The sequence below is a fragment of the Schistocerca piceifrons genome, chromosome 1, assembly GCF_021461385.2.
Source record: "Schistocerca piceifrons isolate TAMUIC-IGC-003096 chromosome 1, iqSchPice1.1, whole genome shotgun sequence".
In the NCBI taxonomy this organism is placed as follows: Eukaryota; Metazoa; Arthropoda; class Insecta; order Orthoptera; family Acrididae; genus Schistocerca; species Schistocerca piceifrons.
In genome coordinates, this window is record NC_060138.1 from 896,803,697 (window position 1) to 896,828,221 (window position 24,525).

General features: G+C 42.2%; 1 protein-coding gene across 1 annotated transcript in view; it reads left to right on the forward strand.

Moving 5' to 3' along the window:
- Positions 1-24,525, forward strand: part of LOC124776439 (SAM and SH3 domain-containing protein 1-like) — a 342,406-nt gene that overhangs the window by 89,954 nt on the left and 227,927 nt on the right. The window contains exon 3 of the mRNA XM_047251441.1: positions 7,820-7,866. Coding sequence (XP_047107397.1) covers positions 7,820-7,866 — 47 coding nt within the window. The remainder of the gene's footprint in view (positions 1-7,819; positions 7,867-24,525) is intronic.

Sequence of the window (24,525 nt, forward strand, 5' to 3'; positions counted from 1 at the left end):
GACCGAAGCGCGCTTCCCAGCCGAAGCGGCCTGATTTATGGCACGAGCATGAACGTTAATTTCTTTTGGAAAGGCTGGCAAGCTGTTACTGGAAAGAACGACCCTCCGTCGCGCTTTCCACGTGCTTTTTTAAACTTGCTGCTTCTCGACTTTTTCCTCCCTCGGCGTCATTAAACAGCCGGAATAGTTCATTTCTGTACATCGGGGCCACAACATACAAAAACAAGTTGCAACAGCTGTAGCGGAGTCTGAAAATCTGTGAGATGCCCAATTATAAGAGCTCGCATACAAGTTCCGCATGCGGCATTATCAACTGACATATATGAAAGAAAGACAAAAAATACGAGCAACTGAATTGTTGTAAAACTTGACCACCAACATTGCAGCTTCATCCGTTTAGCAGGATGAAATGCCGCGCCTGCCCTGTCTTGGGAACAACACAAGCACACACATTCCATTTATATCTACACTAAAAAAAGATGCGTTGTAAGATGACTCAAATATAGTTTTCTGAAAAAGAGAATATATTTTATTAAAACAGCCAATATTTTTTCATCGTTCTATCATAGTGATGCTATCCAGAAAACAAAAACATGCGAGAGTATTTTAAATTTACCGTCATGTGAGGAAGGAAGGACAATCGTATATTCACTACTCTTAAAAAAGCCGAGAAAATGCGATAGCAGCCATACTCTAAGGGTTCCGTGCAAACCTCTTTATGAATTTAGGAAGTTCGTCTACAGGTTTTGATGAGTGAGTTGGCGAGTATCAGAATATGTGTCATAAATGGCCGTATCTTTTGATTACGTTGAAATAAAAGCTTAAATTTTTTGCACCGCCAAGGGGCTGTAGACCTTAGTATTCATCATAAATTTGAACTAGGTGCCTTTACCGGCTCCTGAGAAAAATAGGCCTTAGCAGACTGGTAGACGGACGTACACTAGAGTGGTCTGATATGGATTCCGCTTTTACTGATTTGACGTACGGAGATCTAAGAAAAGTGAAGTCCTATGGCATTGTTGGCTGGAAAACCACAGAAGGAAGGTTCAACCGCAAATTGAGAAGATTTTTCTGTCCTTCGCGCACAATTACATCTTTTCTTCGCGACTTGTTAGAGTTCTGTGTTTAAGTGTGTCTGAGAAGTGTAGACTCATGTAATGTATGTGTGTGTAATGTAGTTTTAAGTTTGTGTTGTATGATGATAAGAAAAGGGAGTGGATGAAACTCGGTACTACAAGTCCGATCCACGAACGATGGCAGTTTGCGGAGCTCGAGACACGGAGGATTGCATTGTTACCTATTCCAAGCGACAGTTGCGGTACGTGCATACAAGCAATTTGCTCTTTATGAAAGCGTGTATCCGGAAAATTATACCTCTGGCTTGCTTGTGTAGTATTTGTCGCTTACCACCACCATCAGTCATGAAAATTCACAACAAATGGAATAAAAATTTAGTTAATAACTCGCTACGATCACATTTAGTGCTCGCATCGGCTACGACATCCACAGCAAAGCGCTCTGAACACTAATGCACGCTCATTGGTTGTCGGAGAAGACGTGTCGTAGGTGCGCAGAACAAGCCTAAACTGGACCGCCATCTTTTGTGACTCCAACTATAGCACATAGCCTATTCCTTTAGAATTTCGCTAATAGTTAACAATGTTCACATATGAACTCTGCTTGTAATTTCTGATGAGTACAGTGGGGGAGACAAACCGAAATATTCCCTCTTTTTACTGGGTGAGACAGGATAAGGGTTAAAATATCTATCCAACTATTCCTATTTAGATTGCCCATTTCGTTTTCTAAATCTCTTCACACAAATTCTGGAAAGTTTCTCTGAGCAAGGGAGCTGTCCTGTTAGCTGTCTTTTGCAGTCGTAAGTACTGTGACACACATGGCGATAGGCGTCAAAGACATTTGTCGAATCAAATGCGACAATGGTTAATTTACTGGACTCGTGTTTGAGAAGAGTGACGCCATCCAGCTTTAAGTTCTCCGTCATTTTTCTAAACCACTTAACATGAAAGATGGAACTGATTTTTAAAAACGACTACGGCCGTTTGCTTATCCCATGCCCTAATTGTCAACGAGGCATCTAAATCTAATTTTCTACCCTTCAAAGACATTTTAGCTACCTGCATGTGTCTGTGCTTCCACCACACTTTACAAATACACCAGGCCGGAGGAAAAGTGCTGTTTACCACCTGAACCATCCAGCCAAGTCACTTCGGCTGTATATGAAATACAATTACTCTAACAATAAGATTTAACACAAATTAATGATGATGTAGCATGTCAACCTTTATTAAACTTGTATCCATATTCTGAAGAAACATCGCAAAAACAACATATCGCCAGTTTGTAAGAAGCATATTTGAATTAAGCAACAGTGCTGTCGTAAGCTAAACTTGAGGAAGCTTTCAAACAAGCAACGAATTCCACTGTTGCTAACAATCTGCAGTCGTCATTTGACAAATGAAAACAGTTCTAACAATTGAGAAATTTCTTAATACAATCTACCTCTGCTTCTCTACGCCGAAAACCGTTGAAAACTGGTCGATGTTAAGATTTTTTCTCATGCCCTTAGCGGACGGTATTTGAGAATAATATTTAGATATTTCTGCTGGAGTAATCGTTAATCCTGTTTTAAGATTGTCAGCGGAGCGCTTCGTAGTTGCCCCACTAGGAAAACTAGGTGACTCATTCCAAGCGTCTACCTCGCCATACCCAACAAACTTTTTGGTACCCTCCCTCTTCAGTACAACGAGTATGTGATTATTCGTGTTGTGCCTCTGCGTACATACTGCATCCTCCGTTATTTTATGCTACTGTTTATCTCACGACCGTCAACACGTTCCACTACAGCACAGTTCTGTCCATATGTAATAGGCTGTATATGACTGTGTGTGCTCAGCGAATGATAATTGAGACACGAATGAAAAAAAGCGATTTTTGCAATACTATTATTTTATTGATGCATTACAGAACGATTATGCCGGCGTTTTATAAGCTCATTTCGTTGATACACGTTAATTTCAGGTAGCCTGCGATTAACTTTTACCAAGCCCAAACAAATAAGGCATATTCCTTTCATTTGCTCGCGCACTGTAATTCCCTCCGGCTGCATTTGCAAATTATTAATCCTGTTGTTAAATGCTATTACATTTTAACGTCCGTATAAAATATTCAAAACATATTATACTCATAGTTTCTTCCAACATTATGACCGGATTTTCTTTTGATTTTTCCCGCATAATAGTTTAATGGTAAGTAAAGGCTTCATATGAGCATGAAATTAGTGCCATCTGAAAATCTTTTGACGTATCCTATACAGACAGACCGTCCTCTTACACTAACCTGTGTCTTTAGATAATTTAGCGAAGATCCATGACAATAGCCAACATTTTCTTTCTTGTATTCTTTCCTAAAAAATAGCATTTATAAGGCACTGATTTTTAATCATACTGCAGTAATTAGATCGTTTTTTTTGCATGATAATTTATCTTTCTAACCTATCAGCATGCTATTCGTCTTTATGAGTCACGACCGCTCGTCACTATCTTGTGCGGCCCCATCACTGTGAAATACGAATATCGTTTGCCCTGATACATAAGATCGGTTCTTCTGTTGACAGATTTGTTAACACAGCTGCTTCATAGTAGCTCCGATAGGCTCGCCTAATGCTAATACCTGTTCATAAAAGCTGTAAGTGTAAGAGCGAGAAGAAAAGAAAACTGAGATTGAATCCACGATTCTCCAGCAGGAGGATTCTCTCCCCTCACACTGTGTCTAGTGCGCAGTGGGGATACAGTTGAGAGCTGCTCCGCTGGACTCAAAGCAGTGAAGCCTGTGTGGTCAGGTGGCGAGGCTGTTTATCATGATTATCCGTAATCCGCGGCGGCAACATGTTTGAGGTTGCGCAGTGCGGCCAGCGTGCATGCGTAGGCAAAGCCCCACCACTGCCTCAATGTAGGCCACAGAATTCCACTGTTCAGAATAACTCAAACGTGTCCCGGCGCATTGCATCTGCTTCTAGAGTCTGCTGACATTAGATAACCAGATTGGGTCTCCGAATAAATATCAAATCTCTCTCCAATGCAGCGTTGAATAAGGGTGCTGCAAGGCACTGCTGATAGGTTCACCGGACTGTTAAGCGCAGTCGCCGCGTTTTGGTTCTTTGAAAAGGTAGGTCTGCATATACGGTCATTCACGTGTGTATTAGAGACTCAACATGAGCACAATTGAAAGGGTAGGGTAAAGAATAGGGCATGTTAGAAGAATCAGACAAGTATTCATTTGACATGATCTCGGGAAATCACAGAACATTTGCGTCGGTCTAGCCGGGCGATTGAACTCAGCCCCTTCCAATACGAGGAAAACCTAGTCAACATTGTACATCCAGTTTCCTGTTGAATGCAAAGAGCATTCGTCAGATGCACGTCCAGCCATCCAAATTTTCCGTTGTTGTTGTTGTTGTTGTGGTCTTCAGTCCTGAGACTGGTTTGATGCAGCTCTCCAAGCTACTCTATCCTGTGCAAGCTTCTTCATCTCCCAGTACTTACTGCAACCTACATCCTTCTGAATCTGCTTAGTGTACTCATCTCTTGATCTCCCTCTACGATTTTTACCCTCCACGCTGCCCCCCAATGCTAAATTTGTGATCCCTTGATGCCTCAGAACATGTCCTACCAACCGATCCCTTCTTCTTGTCAAGTTGTGCCACAAACTCCTCTTTTCCCAATTCTATTCAATACCTCCTCATTAGTTACGTGATCTACCCATCTTATCTTCAGCATTCTTCTGTAGCACCACATTTCGAAAGCTTCTATTCTCTTCTTGTCCAAACTATTTATCGTCCATGTTTCACTTCCATACATGGCTACACTCCATACAAATACTTTCAGAAACGACTTCCTGACATTTAAATCTATACTCGATGTTAACAAATTTCTCTTCTTCAGAACGATTTCCTTGCCATTGCCAATCTACATTTTATATCCTCTCTACTTCGACCATCATCACTTATATTGCTCCCCAAATAGCAAAACTCATTTACTACTTTAAGCATCTCATTTCCTAATCTAATTCCCTCAGCATCACCCGACTTAATTCGACTACAGTCCATTATCCTCGTTTTGCTTTTGTTGATGTTCATCTTACACCCTCCTTTCAAGACACTGCCCATTCCGTTCAACTGCTCTTCCAAGTCCTTTGCTGTCTCTGACAGAATTACAAAGTCATCGGCGAACCTCAAAGTTTTTATTTCTTCTCCACGGATTTTAATACCTATTCCGAATTTTTCTTTTGTTTCCTTGCTCAATATACAGATTGAACGGCGTCAGGGAGAGGCTACAACCCTGTCTCACTCCCTTCCCAACTACTGCTTCCCTTTCATGTCCCTCGAGTCTTGTAACTGCCATCTGGTTTCTGTACAAATTGTAAATAGCCTTTCGCTCCCTGTATTTTACCCCTGCCACCTTTAGAATTTGAAATTTAGAGTTTGTAATTTTCCGTTAGTTAACCCGAAAACCGGTACGGTACCGTTGACAAGGCGACGGCCGACTTCCTTCATTATCTTTGCCCACTACGATCTCAGTCTCCGAATTAAAGCCAACAGATGCTACTCTAGCTCCTTTAACAGTTAAAGTCATTTACAATTCGCATCCATTAACAAAAAACTCCACCAGTATCCTATCATCTACATCCAAATCCATACTCCATAAGCCACCGTGTGGAGCATCGCGAAGGTTACCTTGCACCACTACCAGTTATTTCCTTTCCCATTCCAGTCGCAAACAGAGCGAGGGAAAAACGACTCTCTGTATGCCTCTGTACGAGTTCAAATTTCTCTTGGTCCTCACTCGAAATGTACATTGGCTGCAGTAGAATCATTCTGCATCAGCTTCAAATGAAGGTTCTCTAAATTTTATCAACAACGTTTCGTGGAAAGAACGTCGCCTACCTTCCAGGGATTCCTATTTGAGTTCCCGAGGCATCTTCGTGACTCGAATCATTCGAATCTACCGGTAATAAATCTGGCAGCCCGCCTCTAAATTTCTTCGATCGTCTTCCTTTAATCCGACATGGTAGGGATCCCAAACACTCGTGCAATACTCAAGAATGGATTGCACTAGTGTTTTATACGCGGTCTCTTTTATAGGTGAGCCACACTTTCCTTAAAATTCTTCCAATAAACCGAAGTCGACCATTCGCCTTCCCTACTACCGTCCTTATGTGCTCGTTCCATATCGCTTTTCAACGTTACGCCTAGAGATTGAATCGTCCTGACTTTGTCAGGAGCACACTATTAATGCTGTAATCATTACGGGATCGTTTTTTCTGCTCATATGCATTAACTTGTGTTTCTTTCTTTTTTTCAACGTTTAGAGCCACCTGTCACTCATCACACCAACTAGAAACTTTGTCTAAGTCATCTTGTATTTTCCTACAGCCACTCAACGTACATCACAACGTCATCAGCAAACAAGTCGCTGATTGATACCCAGGCTGTCAGACCATTTGTCAAGACCTGTCTTCTGTCATCCTTCTTTCTGCACTATTTCAGAGTGCAGAGGGACTTACTTTCGCATTTTTTAATTTTTTTTTTAATTTTAGTCATCAAGTTTTCCGACTGGTTTGATGTGGCCCGCCACGAATTTCTCTCTTGTGAAACCTTTTCGTCCCAGAGTACCACTTGCAGCCTACGTCGTCAATTATATGCCGGATGTATTCCAAACTTGTCTTCCTCTACAGCTTTTATTCTCTACTCCTCGCTATAGTGCCATGGAATATATTCCTTGGCCGGCCGGAGTGGCCGTGCGGTTCTAGGGACTACAGTCTGGAACCGAGGGACCGCTACGGTCGCAGGTTCGAATCCTGCCTCGCGCATGGATGTGTCTGCTGTCCTTAGGTTAGTTAGGTTTAATTAGTTCTAAGTTCTAGGTGACTGATGACCTCAGAAGTTAAGAGCCATGTGAACCATTTTTTGATATTCCTTGATGTCTTAACAGATGTCCTATGATCCTGTCCCTTCTCCTTCTCCATGTTTTCCGTATGTTCTTTTTCTCACCGTTTCTGCCGAGAACCTCCTCATTCCTTGTCAGTCCACCTAATTTTCAACATTCTTCTGTAGCATCACACCTCAAACGCTTCGATTCTCTTCATCTAAATATTCGTCTTATCAGGACCAGCACATGGTAGGTTAAGCAAGATGAAACTATCCACTGCCATGCAAGTTCCGGAACCGTGTATGCCAAAAATAAATAATTTGTTCATGTTATTAGACCTAGGTGATAGGGTAGATACTTCGATTGTTACAGTTTTAAACAGAAATCTCTTTACGTTTACTGTAGAAAACAAGGTGTAGGTAGTCTTCTCACTGCGATGCCAACATCGACGAACGCTTGAGACACAAATGTCAGCAGAAAGTTTCCCATCTGTGTCCCCATCAAACTCCTAGTCAGTTAACTCTATGATAGAATCTAGAGTAATTGCGCGTCTTGAGCCGGCGTCTGAGCAAGCCGAGCGGTTCTAGGCGCTACAGTCTGGAACCGCACGACAGCTACGGTCGCAGGTTCGAATCCTGCCTCGGACATGGATGTGTGTGATGTCCTTAGGTTAGTTAGGTTTAAGTAGTTCTAAGTTCTAGGGGACTGACCTCAGAAGTTAAGTCCCACAGTCCTCAGAGCCATTTGAACCATTTTTGCGCGTCTTATTCGGTATTAAAAAGGTAATGCAGAATCTTCATGTGACCATACTAAATTTTTCATGAGAAAGTCAGTATTTTTTATATGCGATTTCTGTTTTTATGTTTCAGCTGCTTGAGCCCGAGGTCTGCGTATTTCTACGAGTTCCCGCCGTCTGGTAAGTTATTGTTTCACACTTCTATTAGACATTATTTCGCTTGCTTTATGGGAAACAGTTCATTGTTCAGAGACGTACTGCGACAGATGATACATGCGGTGATCGCTACAAAATTTAAGCTCGCGCTGTGGTCTCATTAGAGAATTATTATAGGGTGTTATTGTTTTCATGTGACAAAATATTGTTTTTTATTCTAATATAACTGTTTTAGATCAGTGAAAAGATAAAAGTGCCGTACTTTCCTTTAATGTATCTCCATAACGACATAATGAAGAGTAAAGACGTCTAGGAAACGACGCTCGACAAACCACTGAAAATAGGGAAGTGTTTTAGGAACTGAAACAATAATCTTCTTTTCTTTTCCTGTTGAGCAAGCTGGAAACAAGTATCTTCAGATCATCAAATATGCTGCTAAAACTCTAATCGTGAAAAAATATTATCGTAAGCTTGAACTATGATATACACAATTACCGTTAACGAGAGGAAACTTTAATTTCCGATAGTGAAATGGTTATTACGTTAACATCAAGAGTTCTTTACGTAGCTGTTACGGTTCCCATGTTGTGCTCACAATGGTTAGCCTACAAAGTTTTGGTAGGAAAACTCAGTTCCGTTGACACACTATTTGACGATGCATGAGAGGATCGTAAACGATGCCTGCCATTTTACTACTGACATAAAACGGCTACTTCGCCGGAATTAATGTGTAGCTGCGACATAAAAGTTCCACTTTCCGTTTACGCTTTGATGTGTGATGACACAAAAATGAGTTACAGCATACATAAAATTAATTACTGCTACTACTACTACTACTACTACCACCACTACTATTGCTAAAAGTAATAATAACAATAATAAGTAGTAATAAGCTGACAGAGCGATATCAAAGGTATTTCAGGAAACCTGCTAAACGACCTTGGTCTACGATACACCACCTCCGAAGCACTGGTCATGCTCAGCACCTAAAGGACAGGTGGAACTGGACTGGCGGGAAAAATGATAAGGAGAGAGCGATGGGCACAAAAAAAAAATTCCTGTTTCTGTGGTATAGTCAGCAGACAGAACCAACAAAGAGGCGTCTGAGGCGTCAGAAATTGTGTTTCTGTTAGTCAGGCCTGATCTTGAAACGAACCACATTGCAATTTGTCAACTTCCGCATGCACAAATCACTCCCACAGATAAAAGTTACGTTAAGTGATTAAAAAACTACGATGAGTTCGAGGTAAAACATTGGAACACTAAACTTATATTTTAACACTCACAGGGCCACCAAATTGTTCATTAAGAGTACGTAATTGTGAAATGATTATCGTTCATAGCTGATTAACATGGAAGTGTACACTTCATAGTTCGATAGTAGAACCGAGCAAGGTGATGTAGTGATTAGTACATTGGACGCCGATTCAAACCCACGTCCGGCCATTCAGATGGAGGTTTTCTGTGATTACCCTAAGTCGCTCCAGGCAAATACCGAAATGGATCCTTTGAAAGGGCACGGCCGATTTTCTTGCCCATCCTTGACACCATCCGAACTTGTGCTCCGTCTCAAATGACCTCGATGTCGACGGAACATTAAACGCAATCTTCCTTCCTTCGATAGTAGAAACGGACATACTAGCTGCCGGATGTAATTTTTACGTGTACAAAAGCAGCACAGAGCGAAATACGAACTGCAGTTTAATGCCTTGCCCCGTAGTAATTACAAAAGCTAAGGCGCGAGGGTGTCGCAAGTTTTAATTTCTTCTCTTCAAGAGAGCGGCAGGAAGGAAATTGCTTGGAGCTGCATCCCGCTCTCATGATTCCCTCAGGACTGGAGATACAAATTAGCCGAGCAGGCAGTTGCAAATCTATGCAATTAAATGTATTTGTTTCCTGGTTTACCTGCCACACTGAAAAAGCCATCAATGACTCAACGCGGATTAAAATTGTTAACAAGTATATTTTCAGCGGCCTATACATTATTAACACGTTTACTGACATCCAGATGACGCACTTCCTGTAACCTGATCCTCAGGTCGTTTCATAAACTCTGCACAAGTAATTGCAAATAAACCCCCGTAATTTCTAAGTTCATTAAAGTTGTCGAAAGAGGCTAAAGAGAACCACAAGTTGAGAATATTTTTTAATGCCACATTTCTTTCCTGGTTCCATTTCACTCACGTGATTTAATGCACTGTTAGTATCCAGATCACTGGAAGTTGGTTCAGCTGATTCACTAATAAGAGATGATAATATATGAATGCGTGGTGACCGTTATTTCGGACTTGTCAGGAGACGACTGAAAATGTGTACCGGACCGGGATCCGAGCCTGGGATCTCCTGCTTACTAGGCAGTTGCGTTAAGTACTGGGCCACCCGGACACTGTGTTTATTGCAACTGTGCGAAATATCTCGGCACGTACATGTCCGAAAGAACAGACACCACGTATTCTTGAAACTGAGTCTCCTCAATGGACAATGAATTCGCCACATTCAGTGCGGATGCACAATTACGTCCGATATCCTACGGGAGCACGGAGGATATGGACAGGGACTGCAGATAGGTGGTGCTAGTTGGGAGTGTGGGCCGATAGGCTTGCCGAGATAGTCCGCATAATGGCGATAAATGCACGTTTTCACCCGACGCTGCTGATGCTGCACAGAGTCCTGATTGAGCTGATACAAGTAGTTCTTTCCTCTCCTTCCCCGCCAGCCTCCTACAGTATAGTGCCTCGCCTTTGAAACACACAACACAGGAGTAGTTCCAGGTGTAGATCTTACTACACGTGTGCGTACGAACGGAGATTGGAACCACCTGGGCCCAGATGAGTAAATATCCGGAGTCCAACAGGCAAGTGGAGGGAGTAAGTGTTTAATGTCCTGTCGACGTCACGTGAGATGAGACGTTATCTCGAGTAGACAAAGCTAGAAATGGAAATCGGCCGTAGCCTTGGTTAAGGGACCATCAGAGTGTTCGGCTCTAATGATTGAAAGACACGTGCATGGTCATACACAGATTTCAACCTAGCTCCCCAGAATACAAATTTAGTATCACACTCAAGAAAACAGTTCATAAAATATTCTACTGCTATCGATAGTGTATCCAAGTTCTTAATATTTGAAAGAAATGATAATATCGAATGTCTCAATGACCCTAGTGTTCTTCTTCCATATACCACGTTCTTACGAACAGCAGTGATGTACGAAATATGAAAATGTGAGTCCCATTTTAACGAGCACACCAATTTTGGTATCAGATGTGCAACTGTCTAGTTTCCCAGCGCAGAGTGATTATGCAGACAAAAGCGAGGGAAGGGCTAAGCCCAGTTCCAGCATCCAGGCTGTTCCTGTCGAAGGACCCGTCGAAATTATATTAATATCCACACTCGATGATCGGACTGTCTGCCCTCATTACGTGTGACACTGTGGAATTTGTCCAAACATATGAGAACAGTCCGGTGATCAGGAGTTGTTATATTTCATTTACTTATTTATCAACATTTTATGCATTTCAGTATAGCAATTTAGTCAGTTTTATAAAAAATCATTTTTCTCTCATCTGTTGGCTCAGAACTTCTTCGTCCTTTGCATCTCATCATTCTTTCTTCGTCTGAAATCACTCTTCTCATTGTTTATTTGTTGACCTTGGTTTGTAGTGCACCTTTTTTGGTTTTTGAATTTCTGTATTTTGTCTGATTTGTTTTCTAGATCTTATTTTTCTATCGTTCCAAGGATAATTGCATATTATTTCATTATTTTCAATGCGTTTTTTTTATTATAGACTCATTTGACGTTATGGGTTCTTTAGTGCTGGAAGTTTTATACCTGCCGCACATTCTACAGCTTTTCATGGTTTTTGATGATGTTGCTTTTCTTTCCGTTGTTTTAGGCGTTTAAAGCACTTATTTCCTTTGCTATTTCTGTTTTTAAAAAGAAACAGAGTCTTGCACAAGGAGAAATTTCACTCAATTTTTTTAGCAAGCGCGGAAAGAAAGATTTTCTTTAATAATTCTTTAATAACTTTTCTTTCACATATTGGTGCCCATAGTTATGGGACATTGCTCACACATGGAGCCAACATTCGTTTGAATTCGCAAGGAGCAAACGTAAGCATGTCTGGCGGACAGATCACGGCCGGTGAATTTGCGGATCTGGACGTATTTTGACGTTGCGAAACAAGAAACGAAACACGTAAAAGGTATGGTGGGCAATGGGTGTAACACATACGAGTACATACAAATACTCCAGTCTCAGACAATCTATTGCGTAGCTCTGATAGTAACAATACGTGGTCTGGAAAATTCGTCTAGGACCAGTCTCCGTTTGGTTTAATGCACCCTTTACTTTACATAAGATAAATTCACTGCAGAAAAATTCCAAAATCAGTTGGAGATATGTGTAAGCCACAAGTTTTGCAGAACAGAGTTAAGAGAAAAACGTTCTAAAAATGTTTTCGTAAATATTATGTAGCATGTGATTAAATTTGTATTTGAATGAAACTGTGTGTTACTTGGATGGAACACGGAAACTATGACTCACGGATAAGAAGATGCTTTACGACCTAGTCCACCCAACAAGTCGAACATACAACGTTGTTGTTGGCTGATAGAATTAATTTCATATTCTTAAGACATTACATTGCTAAACTTTTCTCTACTTTGCATATAAATTGTCTGCTCACAGAAAGTTACAGATGTTTCTGTCTGTAATCTCTATTTTCTAACATACTTCTTCAATTTCCAGCAACCAACAAAAACATTAATTCGAGTAATACCAATTGCAACATTTCAAAAACCAAATTAGTTAGCCTGCTTTATAATACTCGTAGACAGAAGACGTAATTCACCATACCTTGCATCCAGCAACTAAGTTTTCAGTCACAGTAAAAAGACCTTATGCTCCTGATGTTTTGGAAATGTTAGAATACAATGCAAGCCTTTGTCAGGATTCTCCATCGTCGCAAAATTCTCGGAATATCAAATGGCAAGAGGCGTATGGCAAGAACTTGGGTGAATCACGCTTTATTGCGCAAGTAAGCAAATACATCAATAAAAGCAAAGCACAGTTATAGAATGAATAAAAATATATTCATCAATAATCAATCTTTTTTTAGATAGGTGCGTGTGTTTATGCCATAATAGTTACGTCTCCGAAAAGAGATGCAGCAATTGTGTAAATCTTTGGTTGCCATGCAGTGAAATTGCGATTTTTGTGTTTGTGATTCCACAAATGTATTTCCTGCTAGTAAAGTTACAAGAAACTCAAGAACTTATGAGTTACTCGACTGTTCCTGAGACACAGTGTTTTGAAATATCCGACCTGGCAGTACAAGCGACAAAGAAATCTGGGTTTCGAAAAGACAACCAAAACAAAGCTTCGTTGGTGACAATGTGTGGTCGGTCTACCGGTGTCGGTTCCAGTGCCCTATGATGTTTGGTCGAAATACCGACAAGCAACGGAGCCGTAACAAAATTTGGACCAATGTTGGTTCCAGTGCTATTTCGTCGATTCACACAATGAAGCAACACTGTTGGCGCCAACGTGTGAATCCAGCCTAAGGACCATGAAGATAAGATGCGAAAAATTAGGGGTCGTACGGAGGTTTTTAAGCAATCGTTTTTTCCTCGCCCTATTTATAAGCGGAACAGGAAAGGATATGACTAGTGGTGGTAAAAGATACCCTCCATCAAACACCGTACGGTGGCTTCCGTAGTACGTAAATGTAGAAGAGTTACAAAACCTGGAAGCTGATTATAAACTGCCTGACAAGAAAAGTGTAGCATCCAGAATACACAGTCGTTTGTCAACATAACTTCGTACACGTACACACCATCGGCGCCTAGAACCGCACGGCCACTTCGGCCGGCTAAGAATATAAAGGCCGTGAACAGCGTCATATGTTGAATGATTACTATAAAGGATACGGGGATGCCGTGTACTCGTATGAAACAGCATTACCAGCAGCTGACAGTCTCCAGAATCAGGCTCTGGCATCCACTTTTTCCTGTTGGTGCGTGTCTTGATTATTCTTCACTCTATCCTGAATATTCTATTTCTGCAGTTTTGAAAATGGTTAGATACGCATGTTGCAACTTTTCCGGCCAAATTACGGTACAAATAATTTTTTGCTCCACTGGGATCTAACCGGGTACCAGCAGGATTTAACGATCTCGCCCCATCGTAGATTATTCCCGCTTCAGCCGCTATAGGTGCATGAAGTTCCGACAAGTGGTGGCGCTATACGTGGCGTACAAAATGGCATCACCAACGAAGGTGCGTTCCAAGCAGGGAGCTGCCATTGAGTTTCTTTTGGCGGAAAAACAGAGCATCGCAGAGGTTCACTGGCTCTTCCAGAATGCCTACCGAGACTTGGCAATGACCAAAAGCACGGTGAGTTGTTGGGCGAAGCGTGTATCATCGCAGCGAGGTCGCGCAAACCTGTCCGATCTCCCACGTGCCGTCCGTCTGCATACTCCTGTGACATTTGCAGTGTTGGAACGCGTGGACACATTCATTCGAGGTGATCGACGGATCACAGTCTAACATCTCGCGGCTCAACTGGACGTCCCTGATGGTACAGCTGACGCACTCGTCCTCTAGTTGGGGTACTCAAATGTGTGTACTAACAGAAGACCATATAAAACAATGAAGAATCATCTGTGCGGAAACGCTTGCTCGTTACGAGGCTTATCGTGACAATTTTTTGTCGAACATCGTCACAGGCGAAGAAACGGGGGTTCATCGCTTCGAATCGGAAACAAAAGAGCAATCCATGGCGTGTTGCCACACCAGCTCTCCTCCGAAGAAAAAGGTCAAGGCCGCACCTTCAGCAGATATGAATCGTGGCGACGGTTTTATGTCCTCCATCAGGGTCCAACGATCAACTCTGAAATGTATTGTTCTACCCTCAGTATTGAAACCTTACCGTCTCCTCTATATCTCTTTTTCTGTTACGCAACCTTCCCTTCTACAATAACCTATGAGACCTTCCCTTAGGATTTCTATCTCTTGCTTAATAACAACAACTGAAATCCTCCCTCTGAAATTAATTCTCTTTCTCAATCTTCGCATACAAATTTAAATGCTGCTTATTAAAAGTGATTTTCTGATTATTTCGACGAAACATAGAATGTGTCGTCGTCGTGGCCCTCAGTCGTTACCTGCAATAACCCAAAACTGTTCCTTACCTTTTTTACTGTTACTGGATCGCCATCTGACTGCTACATCGAACTGCGACATGAATATACTTACTCTGGTTTACTATACTCTATTAACTGCTGGTGGGCTGTGATAATAAGTGGCTGTATTTATTACCAAAGCTGACGTTATTCTTTACTAGCGAAGCTGACGTTATTCTTTAATTAATTTGACTGAAGTTACGTAATTCATAGTTAAACTTTTTCTCGACAACAATAAAATTTTGCGAAGTTTTACGTTGATGGTTTATGAGATGGATTATAATCAGTAATGCAATATTGCTGGCAAAAATTAATTATATTCTGAATGAAATGATTTTACAAACGTTCAAATGGGACTTATTTTTTACAATAATCTTACAACTAGCAATGCGCAAACATACCTTCAGTAGCCTTGAATTTCTCAAAAAATTAATTCAATAATATCATCCGTTTATAATCTCTTGTAAATCATAGCTAATGGCTGGCAGGCACACCGCTCCTCTCTACCTCTCGCTTCAGACCTGCTACCGACTCGCTTCATTTGTCGCTTACTACTGACTTCCTACGAACGCTAAAGTGCGGTCTCTCCTGCCAACAATGCTTTCTGGTGCAGACAATCCCTGCTACCATTACAAAATGTATCAATGCGCGGTCTTTCCCGCTCTTTTCTTAAAATGTATCCATACGCTGTCTCTCCCGCCCTTTTTAAAATTATATCAATGTGCGGTCTCTCTTGCCAACAATACTTTGGTGCAGACATTCCCTGCTACCACAATTATTTCGAACATGACAAATATTAATTATTCCTACTTAATCCTATCAATAAAATATAAACATATTTCATAAAATGTGGTTTGACAATAGACAAGTGAAATATACAAGTCTTACAGTATCTACAGAAGAAGCTTGTTCGTCGCCACAAAAATGTCAACGAACTTCTATTACCTCATGACAATGCTAGGGTTCACACAAGGCTGCACACCTGAAAAGGGTTCACGAAACTTCATTAGACTGGTCTTCCTCATTCAATCTACAGGCCGGATCTCGCAGCTTCCTACTTCCGTCTGTTTGGGACTGTGAAAGATGCACTCCTCCGCGAAGTAGTTCTTGGGTGATGTGAAGGTTATACTAATGCAGCAAGACGTTGGCTCCGACGTCGACTAGTAGAATGGTACTATGCTGGAATACAGGCCCTCCCAGTAAGGTGGCGTAAACGTACTGCACTGAACGGAGATTCTGTTGAAAAACTGGGTTTTGTAGCCGAAAGGTTGGAAATAATATTATGTATTGGAATCCTGAATAAAACCAACCTACTTCCATAAAAAAGTCTGCATTACTTATTGAAAGCCTGTGGTGTGCGTACTGTAAGACCTTCCGTACACACACCATCAGATTGTGTGACTTGTCGCTCTAATGAAGTAGGCGAGTGTCAGCAATATGTCTCGTGGTCTTATCGTGGCATGATTATCTTCTGCCGTTAGGTCAGACGATAGAAATGCCACTTGCACGCTTAGAGTAGCAGATTGACAGTGACCAAAATTGACAATCTGACAATTGGTCTTGGTACGTTAATCTTATTCTCACATATCTCTGATACTTGAGAAAGTGTCTATACATTTATCTTCATGGCTATGTACAGGAATATGATAATCTTCTTAGGTGCAGACTGGTACAGACAAATGCAGACTCGTACAGACTAATGCAGACTGACTAATCGGAGGTCTGTACACTCGTTATAATACCTCGCGCGTTCAGGTATCACTGCGCGAGTGTGATCCGTGAGGAGAAAAGGTTCTACGTTAGCAGCAATCTCATTGGCTGCGTTACACATTAATACGCGGATCGGCGGAAGCAGAATTTGGTCCGTCTCTAAGGCAGCGCCATCCCATAGTGCGGAGACGGACGAGAGCTGCGCCTGCGCTGTTGTGCTTAGCGGGGCGCGCTCTAGTGGGAAAGTTGTGTACGCGCTGACTACGCGGAACTATGTACACATCAAAGCCTCTCGTAGAACACTAGTATTTTCACTTTTTCGAATAAAAACTAATGTTGGTATTGTTGTTTTATCGGGCGAACTCTCCAGGCGTGCAAGAAGTTAGAGCGGATGCTCGCCTGAGGGCGGGAGGTTCCGGCAGAGTCGCTGAGCCGCGGACTCGGTCACAGCTGCCGACGGGCCAAGTGAAGTCGAACCAAGGCAAGCCAAGCAAGCGAGCAGACGAGCATCTGGGATTGTGTTTCGAGGGCGAGCGCGGCCACCCGATACGGGCGGCGGCTAGGGTTACGCCGGCCAGCGCTCACAGGCGCCGCGCCGCGCCGCTGCCCACCTGCCCGGCGGGCCAGCTGCCCGGGGGCCCGGCGTCGCAACCCGACCTCGCAACAGGCGCACACGCGCTTCCTCTCTAGGTCGCCACCACAAAGAACACGTTCGTATTTTACCCTTCCGTCTCGGTATTCCTCTTGTGATTCCCTTGTCAACCTGATAGGGAAGGAGTACAGATTCTCCTTTCGTACGTGTCTCTGAGCTACCAATACTCCGGACACCGTGTTGGCTATTTTTATCGTCCGTCATAGTTGCTCGTACTAAGATTAAAATACTAACCAAACTGCCTCTCACGATAGCAGTAAGTAAACTCTTGTTGCTGAAATTTTAAATTTAGCGTTCGAGAAATCCTTCACGCAGGAGGATCGTACAAACATACCGCCGTTTGAGTCTCGTACAGATTCCCGTATGAAGGTCATAGTGATAGACATCCCTGGGATTGTGAAGCAGCTGAATGGGTTGAAAATAAATAAATCGCCGGGTCCTGGTGGGATTTCAATTCGGTTTTACAGATAATACTCTACTGCATTGGCTCCTTACTTAGCTTGCATTTATCGCGAATCTCTTGCCCAACGTAAAGTCTCGAGCGACTGGAAAAAAGCGCAGGTGACGCCTGTATATAAGAAGGGTAGAAGGACGGTTCCTAAAAATTACTGACCAATATCCTTAACATCGGTTTGTTGTAGGATTCTCGAACATATTCTCAGTTCGAATATAATGAATTTCCTTGAGACAGAGAAGTTGCTGTCCATGAATCAGCAGGGCTTTAGAAAGCATCGCTCCTGCGAAACGCAACTGGCCCTTTTTTCACATGCTATCTTGTGAACCATGGATGAAGGGTATCAGACGGATGCCATATTCCTTGACTTCGGGAAAGCGTTTGACTCGGTGCCCCACTGCAGACTCCTAACTAAGGTACGAGCATATGGGATTGGTTCCCAAGTACGTGAGTGGCTCGAAGACTTCTTAAGTAATAGAACCCAGTACGTTGTCCTCGATGGTGAGTGTTCATCGGAGGTGAGGGTATAATCTGGAGTGCCCCAGGGAAGTGTGGTAGGTCCGCTGTTGTTTTCTATCTACATAAATGATATTTTGGATAGGGTGGATAGCAATGTGCGGCTGTTTGCTGATGATGCTGTGGTGTACGGGAAGGTGTCGTTGAGTGACTGTAGGAGGATACAAGATGACTTGGAACAGGATTTGTGATTGGTGTAAAGAATGGCAGCTAATTCTAAATATAGATCAATGTAAATTAATGCAGATGAATAGGAAAGAGAATCCCGTAATGTTTGAATACTCCATTAGTAGTGTAGCGCTTGACACAGTCACGTCGATTAAATATTTGGGCGTAACATTGCAGAGCGATATGACGTGGGATAAGCATGTAATCGCAGTTGTGGGGAAGGCGGATAGTCGTCTTCGGTTCATTGGTAGAATTTTGGGAAGATGTGGTTCATTTGTAAAGGAGACCGCTTATAAAATACTAATACGACATATTCTTGAGTACTGCTCGAGCGTTTGGGATCCCTATCAGGTCGGATTGAGGGAGGACATAGAAACAATTAAGAGGCGGGCTGCTAGATTTGTTACTGGTAGGTTTGATGATCACGCGAGTGTTACGGAAATGCTACAGGAACTCGGGTGGGAGTCTCTGGAGGAAAGGAGGCGTTCTTTTCGTGAATCGCTACTGAGGAAATTTAGAGAACCAGGATTTGAGGCTGACTACAGTACAATTTTACTGCCGTCAACTTATATTTCGCGGAAAGACCACAAAGATAAGATAAGAGAGATTAGGGCTCGTACAGAGGCATATAGGCAGTCATTTTTCCCTCGTTCTGTTTGGGAGTGGAACACGGAGAGAAGATGCTAGTTGTGGTACGAGGTACCCTCCGCCACGCACCGTATGGCGGATTGCGGAGTATGTATGTAGATGTAGATGTAGGTAGAATGGGACTAGATGCAACATTATAGACCAGTCTCAATTACTCCCGTCCATCAGAGGACACTAAGACTTATTTTGAGCTCGGCTATAGTGACATAAACTCCTTGACAAAAAAAGTGAAGCACTCAGAAAAGGAGGAGGAAACTAAATGAAACTCCACGTGCTGAGAGGATATACGAGATGTGACCAGAAAGTGACAGGAATTTTTCTTTTTCTTAAAGTATCAAAATAGTACCTCTCAGATATAATACACTTGCTCCAGCGCTTTCTCCAATCTTGGAAGCACTTCTGAAACTCACATTTCGTTATGGTGCGCAGCACCTTCAACCATTCTGTGTTTATCTCATAAGTGGTGAAAAAACAAAGTCATTTCATGGCTGTCTTCAGCCTCGGGAATAGAAAGAAGTCACAGGGGGCCGTTTCCGGTGAATACGGTTGCTGAAGCAACGTAACGATTTTGTTCTTGCCATAAAATTACGAACAAGCATTGAGGTGCGAGCGGCAACATTATCGTGATGGAATTTCCACGAGTGGTTTTGCCACACTCCTACTCGCTTTCTTCGGTTCGCTTCACGAAAAAGGCGGATAACTTCCAGGCAGTGCTCCATATTGACTGTACAACCACATGGAAGGAACTCATGATGCACTATCACACTACGATCTAAGAAAACACTGAGAACAACATCCACGTGTGATCGAACTTGTTGAATCTTTTTCGGTCTTGGCTCTTCAGGCAGTTTCCATTGAGACGATTGGGCCTTGTTTTGACATCATACCCGTATACCCGTGTCTCGTAACCTGTTACAAACTTCTTTACCTCTGTATCGTTTTCGACTTCGTTCAGCAGTTCCCGAGCGATGTCTACGCGACGTCATTTTTGTTTGAAATTCAACAGTTTCGGAACAGACTTTGCTGCTACACGTTTCGTGCCCAAAACAATCGAAAATATTGCTTGACAAGAGCCAGAGGATACGCCGACATCGTCAGCAAACTCTCTGATAATGATCTGGTGATTTTCCAAATCATTTTCTGTACTTCTTCCACGCTGCCGTCCGTAATTGATGTACTATGGTGACCAGGGCAGTCGTCATCTTCAGTGTCATCTCGACCCTCTATAAAACGTATATACCACTCTTAAACTTTTGTCTTATTAATAACAGTCAACGTTTTGAATGCGGTGCTACACTTTGTTCCGTTTTTCGAGCAAAATTTAATACAAGTTCTTTGATCCATCTTTTTCGCCGAGCACTCAAAAACACTTGTAACCTTTCCGGCTGGCAACAGTAAACCAAATATTTAAAACAGTTGAAAAGCAAACGTACTTGAGGATATGTGTACTAACAAGATAAAAAAGTTTTGAAAATTGGATGCACGAAATTAAAACATTACCGTTACTTTCTGATCACACCTCGTATTATTTCAGTGATTAAAAAAATCGAGTCAAATATACGGCCGGCCGAAGTGGCCGAGCGGTTCTAGGCGCTACAGTCTGGAACCGCGCGACCGCTACGGTCGCAGGTTCGAATCCTGCCACGGGCATGGATGTGTTTGATGTCCTTAGGTTAGTTAGGTTTAAGTAGTTCTAAGTTCTAGGGAACTGATGACCTCAGAAGTTAAATCCCATAGTGCTCAGAGCCATTTTCAAATATACGAAGAACGTAGCAGTATGAGCCCAGTTATCAGTACGACATTGCACAACTCTGCCCTGGATGCGTGCACTAAAGGTGTCATGAAGTACTGACATCCTCTTCTGACGCTGGCGTACACTGTTGTAACTGGTCCTGCATACTGCCACTGCGACGGAGTTGACGTCCGTTCTGATTCCACATAAGTTGTATTGGCGACAATTTTAAGGAACTCCTTGGCCGAGAGAGTGCCTCAACATCACGCAACCAGGTCATTGAGACACGTGTCATGGTGTGGACAAGCATAGTCCTGATGAAAAATTGTGCCACGATACTGTCGTATGAGAGATAACACACGAGGACGCTGGATGACCGTCACGTACCGTTGTGCCTTCAGAGTTCCCTCAGTATCACCAGCCGTGACTGGAAGTCATACCCGATGGCTCCCCACACCATGACGCCAAGGTTAACACAGCTGTACCTCCCTAGGACGCTGCCATACTTGTCTACGATGGTCACCCTGACTAGTGCAGAACCATGCGACACCATTCGTCTGCAGTCCGTGCTTTTCGGTAACGGCACCACTCCAAATTCAGTCGTGCGTATTGTGGTATTAATAACAGCCTAAACAAAGAAGGGAAACCAGAAAGGTGGAAGGAGTATATAGAGGGTCTATACAAGGGCGATGTACTTAAGGACAATATTATGGAAATGGAAGAAGATGTAGATGAAGATGAAATGGGAGATATGATTCTGCGTGAAGAATTTGACATAACACTGAACGAGCTAAGTTCAGGCGAAGTTCCCTCAGACTTTAAGAAGAATATAATAATTCCAATCCCAAAGAAAGCAGGTGTTGACAAATGTGAAAATTAGCGAACTATCAGTTTAATAAGTCACAGCTGAAAAATATTAACGCGAATTCTTTACAGACGAATGGAAAAACTGGTAGAAGCCGACCTCGGGGAAGATCAGTTTGGATTCCGTAGAAATGTTGGAACACGTAAGGCAATACTGACCTTACGACTCAGAAGAAAGATTAAGGAAAGGTAAACCTACGTTTCTATCATTTGTAGACTTAGAGAAAGCTTTTGACAATGTTGACTGGAATACTCTTTTTCAAATTCTGAAGGTGGCAGGGGTAAAATACAGGGAGCGAAAGGCTATTTACAATTTGTACAGACACCAGAGGGCAGTTATAAGAGTCGAGGGGCATGAAAGGGAAGCAGTGGTTGGGAAGGGAGTGAGGCAGGGTTGTAGCCTATCTCCGATGTTATTCAATCTGTATATTGAGCAAGCGGTAAAGGAAACAAAAGAAAAATTCGGAGTAAGTATTAAAATCCATGGAGAAGAAATAAAAACTTTTGAGGTTCGCCGGTGACATTGTAATTCTGTCAGAGACAGCAAAGGACTTGGAAGAGCAGTTGAACGGAATGGACAGTGTCTTGAAAGGAGGATATAAGATGAACATCAAAAAAAGCAAAACTAGGATAATGGAATGTAGTGGAATTAAATCGGGTGATGCTGAGGGAATTAGACTAGGAAATGAGACGCTTAAAGTAGTAAAGGTTTTGCTATTTGGGGAGCAAAATAACTGATGATGGTCGAAGTAGAGAGGATATAAAATGTAGATTGGCAATGGCAAGGAAAGCGTTTCTGAAGAAGAGGAATTTATTAACATCGAGAACAGATTTAAGCGTCAGGAAGTCGTTTCTGAAAGTATTTGTATGTATTTCCCACCATGTATGGAAGTGAAACATGGACGATAAATAGTTTGGACAAGAAGAGAATAGAAGCTTTCTAAATGTGGTGCTACAGAAGAATGCTGAAGATTAGATGGGTAGATCACATACCTAATGATGAGGTATTGAATAGAATTGGAGAGAAGAGAAATTTGTGGCACAACTTGACTAGAAGAAGGGAATGAGGCATCAAGGGATCTCCAATTTAGTTTTGGAGGGCAGCGTGGAGGGTAAAAATCGCAGAGGGAGACCAAGAGATGAATACTCTAAGCAGATTCAGAAGGATGTAGGTTGCGGTAGGTACTGGGAGATAGGATAGAGTAGCATGGAGAGCTGTATCAAACCAGACTCAGGATTGAAGACCACAACAACAAGAAATACATGCACTACCAGGCCTGGTAACAACACTAGACACGAACAAAACTAAAGCAATCTGTGGACCATTCCACCTGACTCACAGACCTGAAACTAATCATTTACATACGCGTCGATGGTGTGTAAGTGTACGAAGGTACGAAGTTACGTTGACATCAGATTTACTTTTTTTCTTGGGTAGTGTACAATCCTCTTTCGGATCGGATCTTGTAGCTCTCCATACTTTCCGCGCTTGCCAAGAAAGATTGGAGTGGAATTTCGCCTTGTGCAAGAAAACTGTTGTTTAGTTTTGCTTGACCCAAACAGCTAAAAACAGTGATAGCAAAGGAAATAAGTGATTTAATACACCTAAAACAATGGAAAGCGAAATTACATCGTCAGACACAATGACAAGCTGTAGAATGTGTGGCAGATATAAAACTACCAACGAAAAACTAAGCTGTAGCGTCATATGAGACAGTAACAAACACAACGCTCTGAAAATAGCTCAGAAAGTGCCGAAACATGTTCGCGGTTTCCACACCAGATGTCTCATGAAACATAAACAGAACCAAACAGGCATATTGTGTGCCGATTTTTCCAAAGAATTTCCAAACGGTGTCATGAAACTGCCTGACAAGACAGGTACGAGTTTTCTGAAGTTACTTCGTTAATATGTAATTGTCCCGAAAAAAAAAAAAACTAATAGAATTCAGCTCGCTGTCCTAGACAGTTTGTATACATCAGAAACAAACGCTTAGTCTGGTGTACCGGAAGCAAGCATGATAGGAACGTAAGGATTTTTTTCATTTTTTTTATGACGATTGCCACAGCCACGAACTTATTAAAAGCCAACACCATTTTCCACCTTAGCTACTATATAGTCAGTCACTTATTTCACATGATCAGCTGATTTACGCTGTTTGCCATCTTCAAGTGCTGCCTTATAAATATGGGTAGAACTACGAGGATAGCAGTAAGCACTTGAAGATGCAAAACGGCCTAAATCAGATGATCGTGTGAAACACGTGACTCTGATTGTATAATAGCCAAGGTGGAAAATTGAATCGTCTTTTAATGATACGACCGCCCTTATACTGTCTGCACATGATGGACTCGAACTCCATAGACAAAATTTCGTAAGTTGTTTCGGGATATTTTCTGAGTGTTTGATACAAGTGACCTATAATGTACGGTGGTTTGTTACAGAGTAACAGCACCCCATTTTATTTTTTACTCTGTTTATCTTTGTATTTGTATTGCGCTGAAAATATCTGCATAACAGTGCAAACGTCGACGGTATGCGCTGTGTATCTCGTTTGCAAACAAACTTGTTTCGTTCACTTACGTTAATTGCTATTGACAATACATATGCCCACTTTACACTTCAAGCTACTGCTCGGTTCTGTCTCTGGTTTGCTGTAGGAAAGGTGTTGTATTACTGTGTATTGCGTTGTACGTTTTGGTGACCGCGTATTACAGGCTTTTTCACTGATGTGAACGTATTTTCATTGAAACAAAG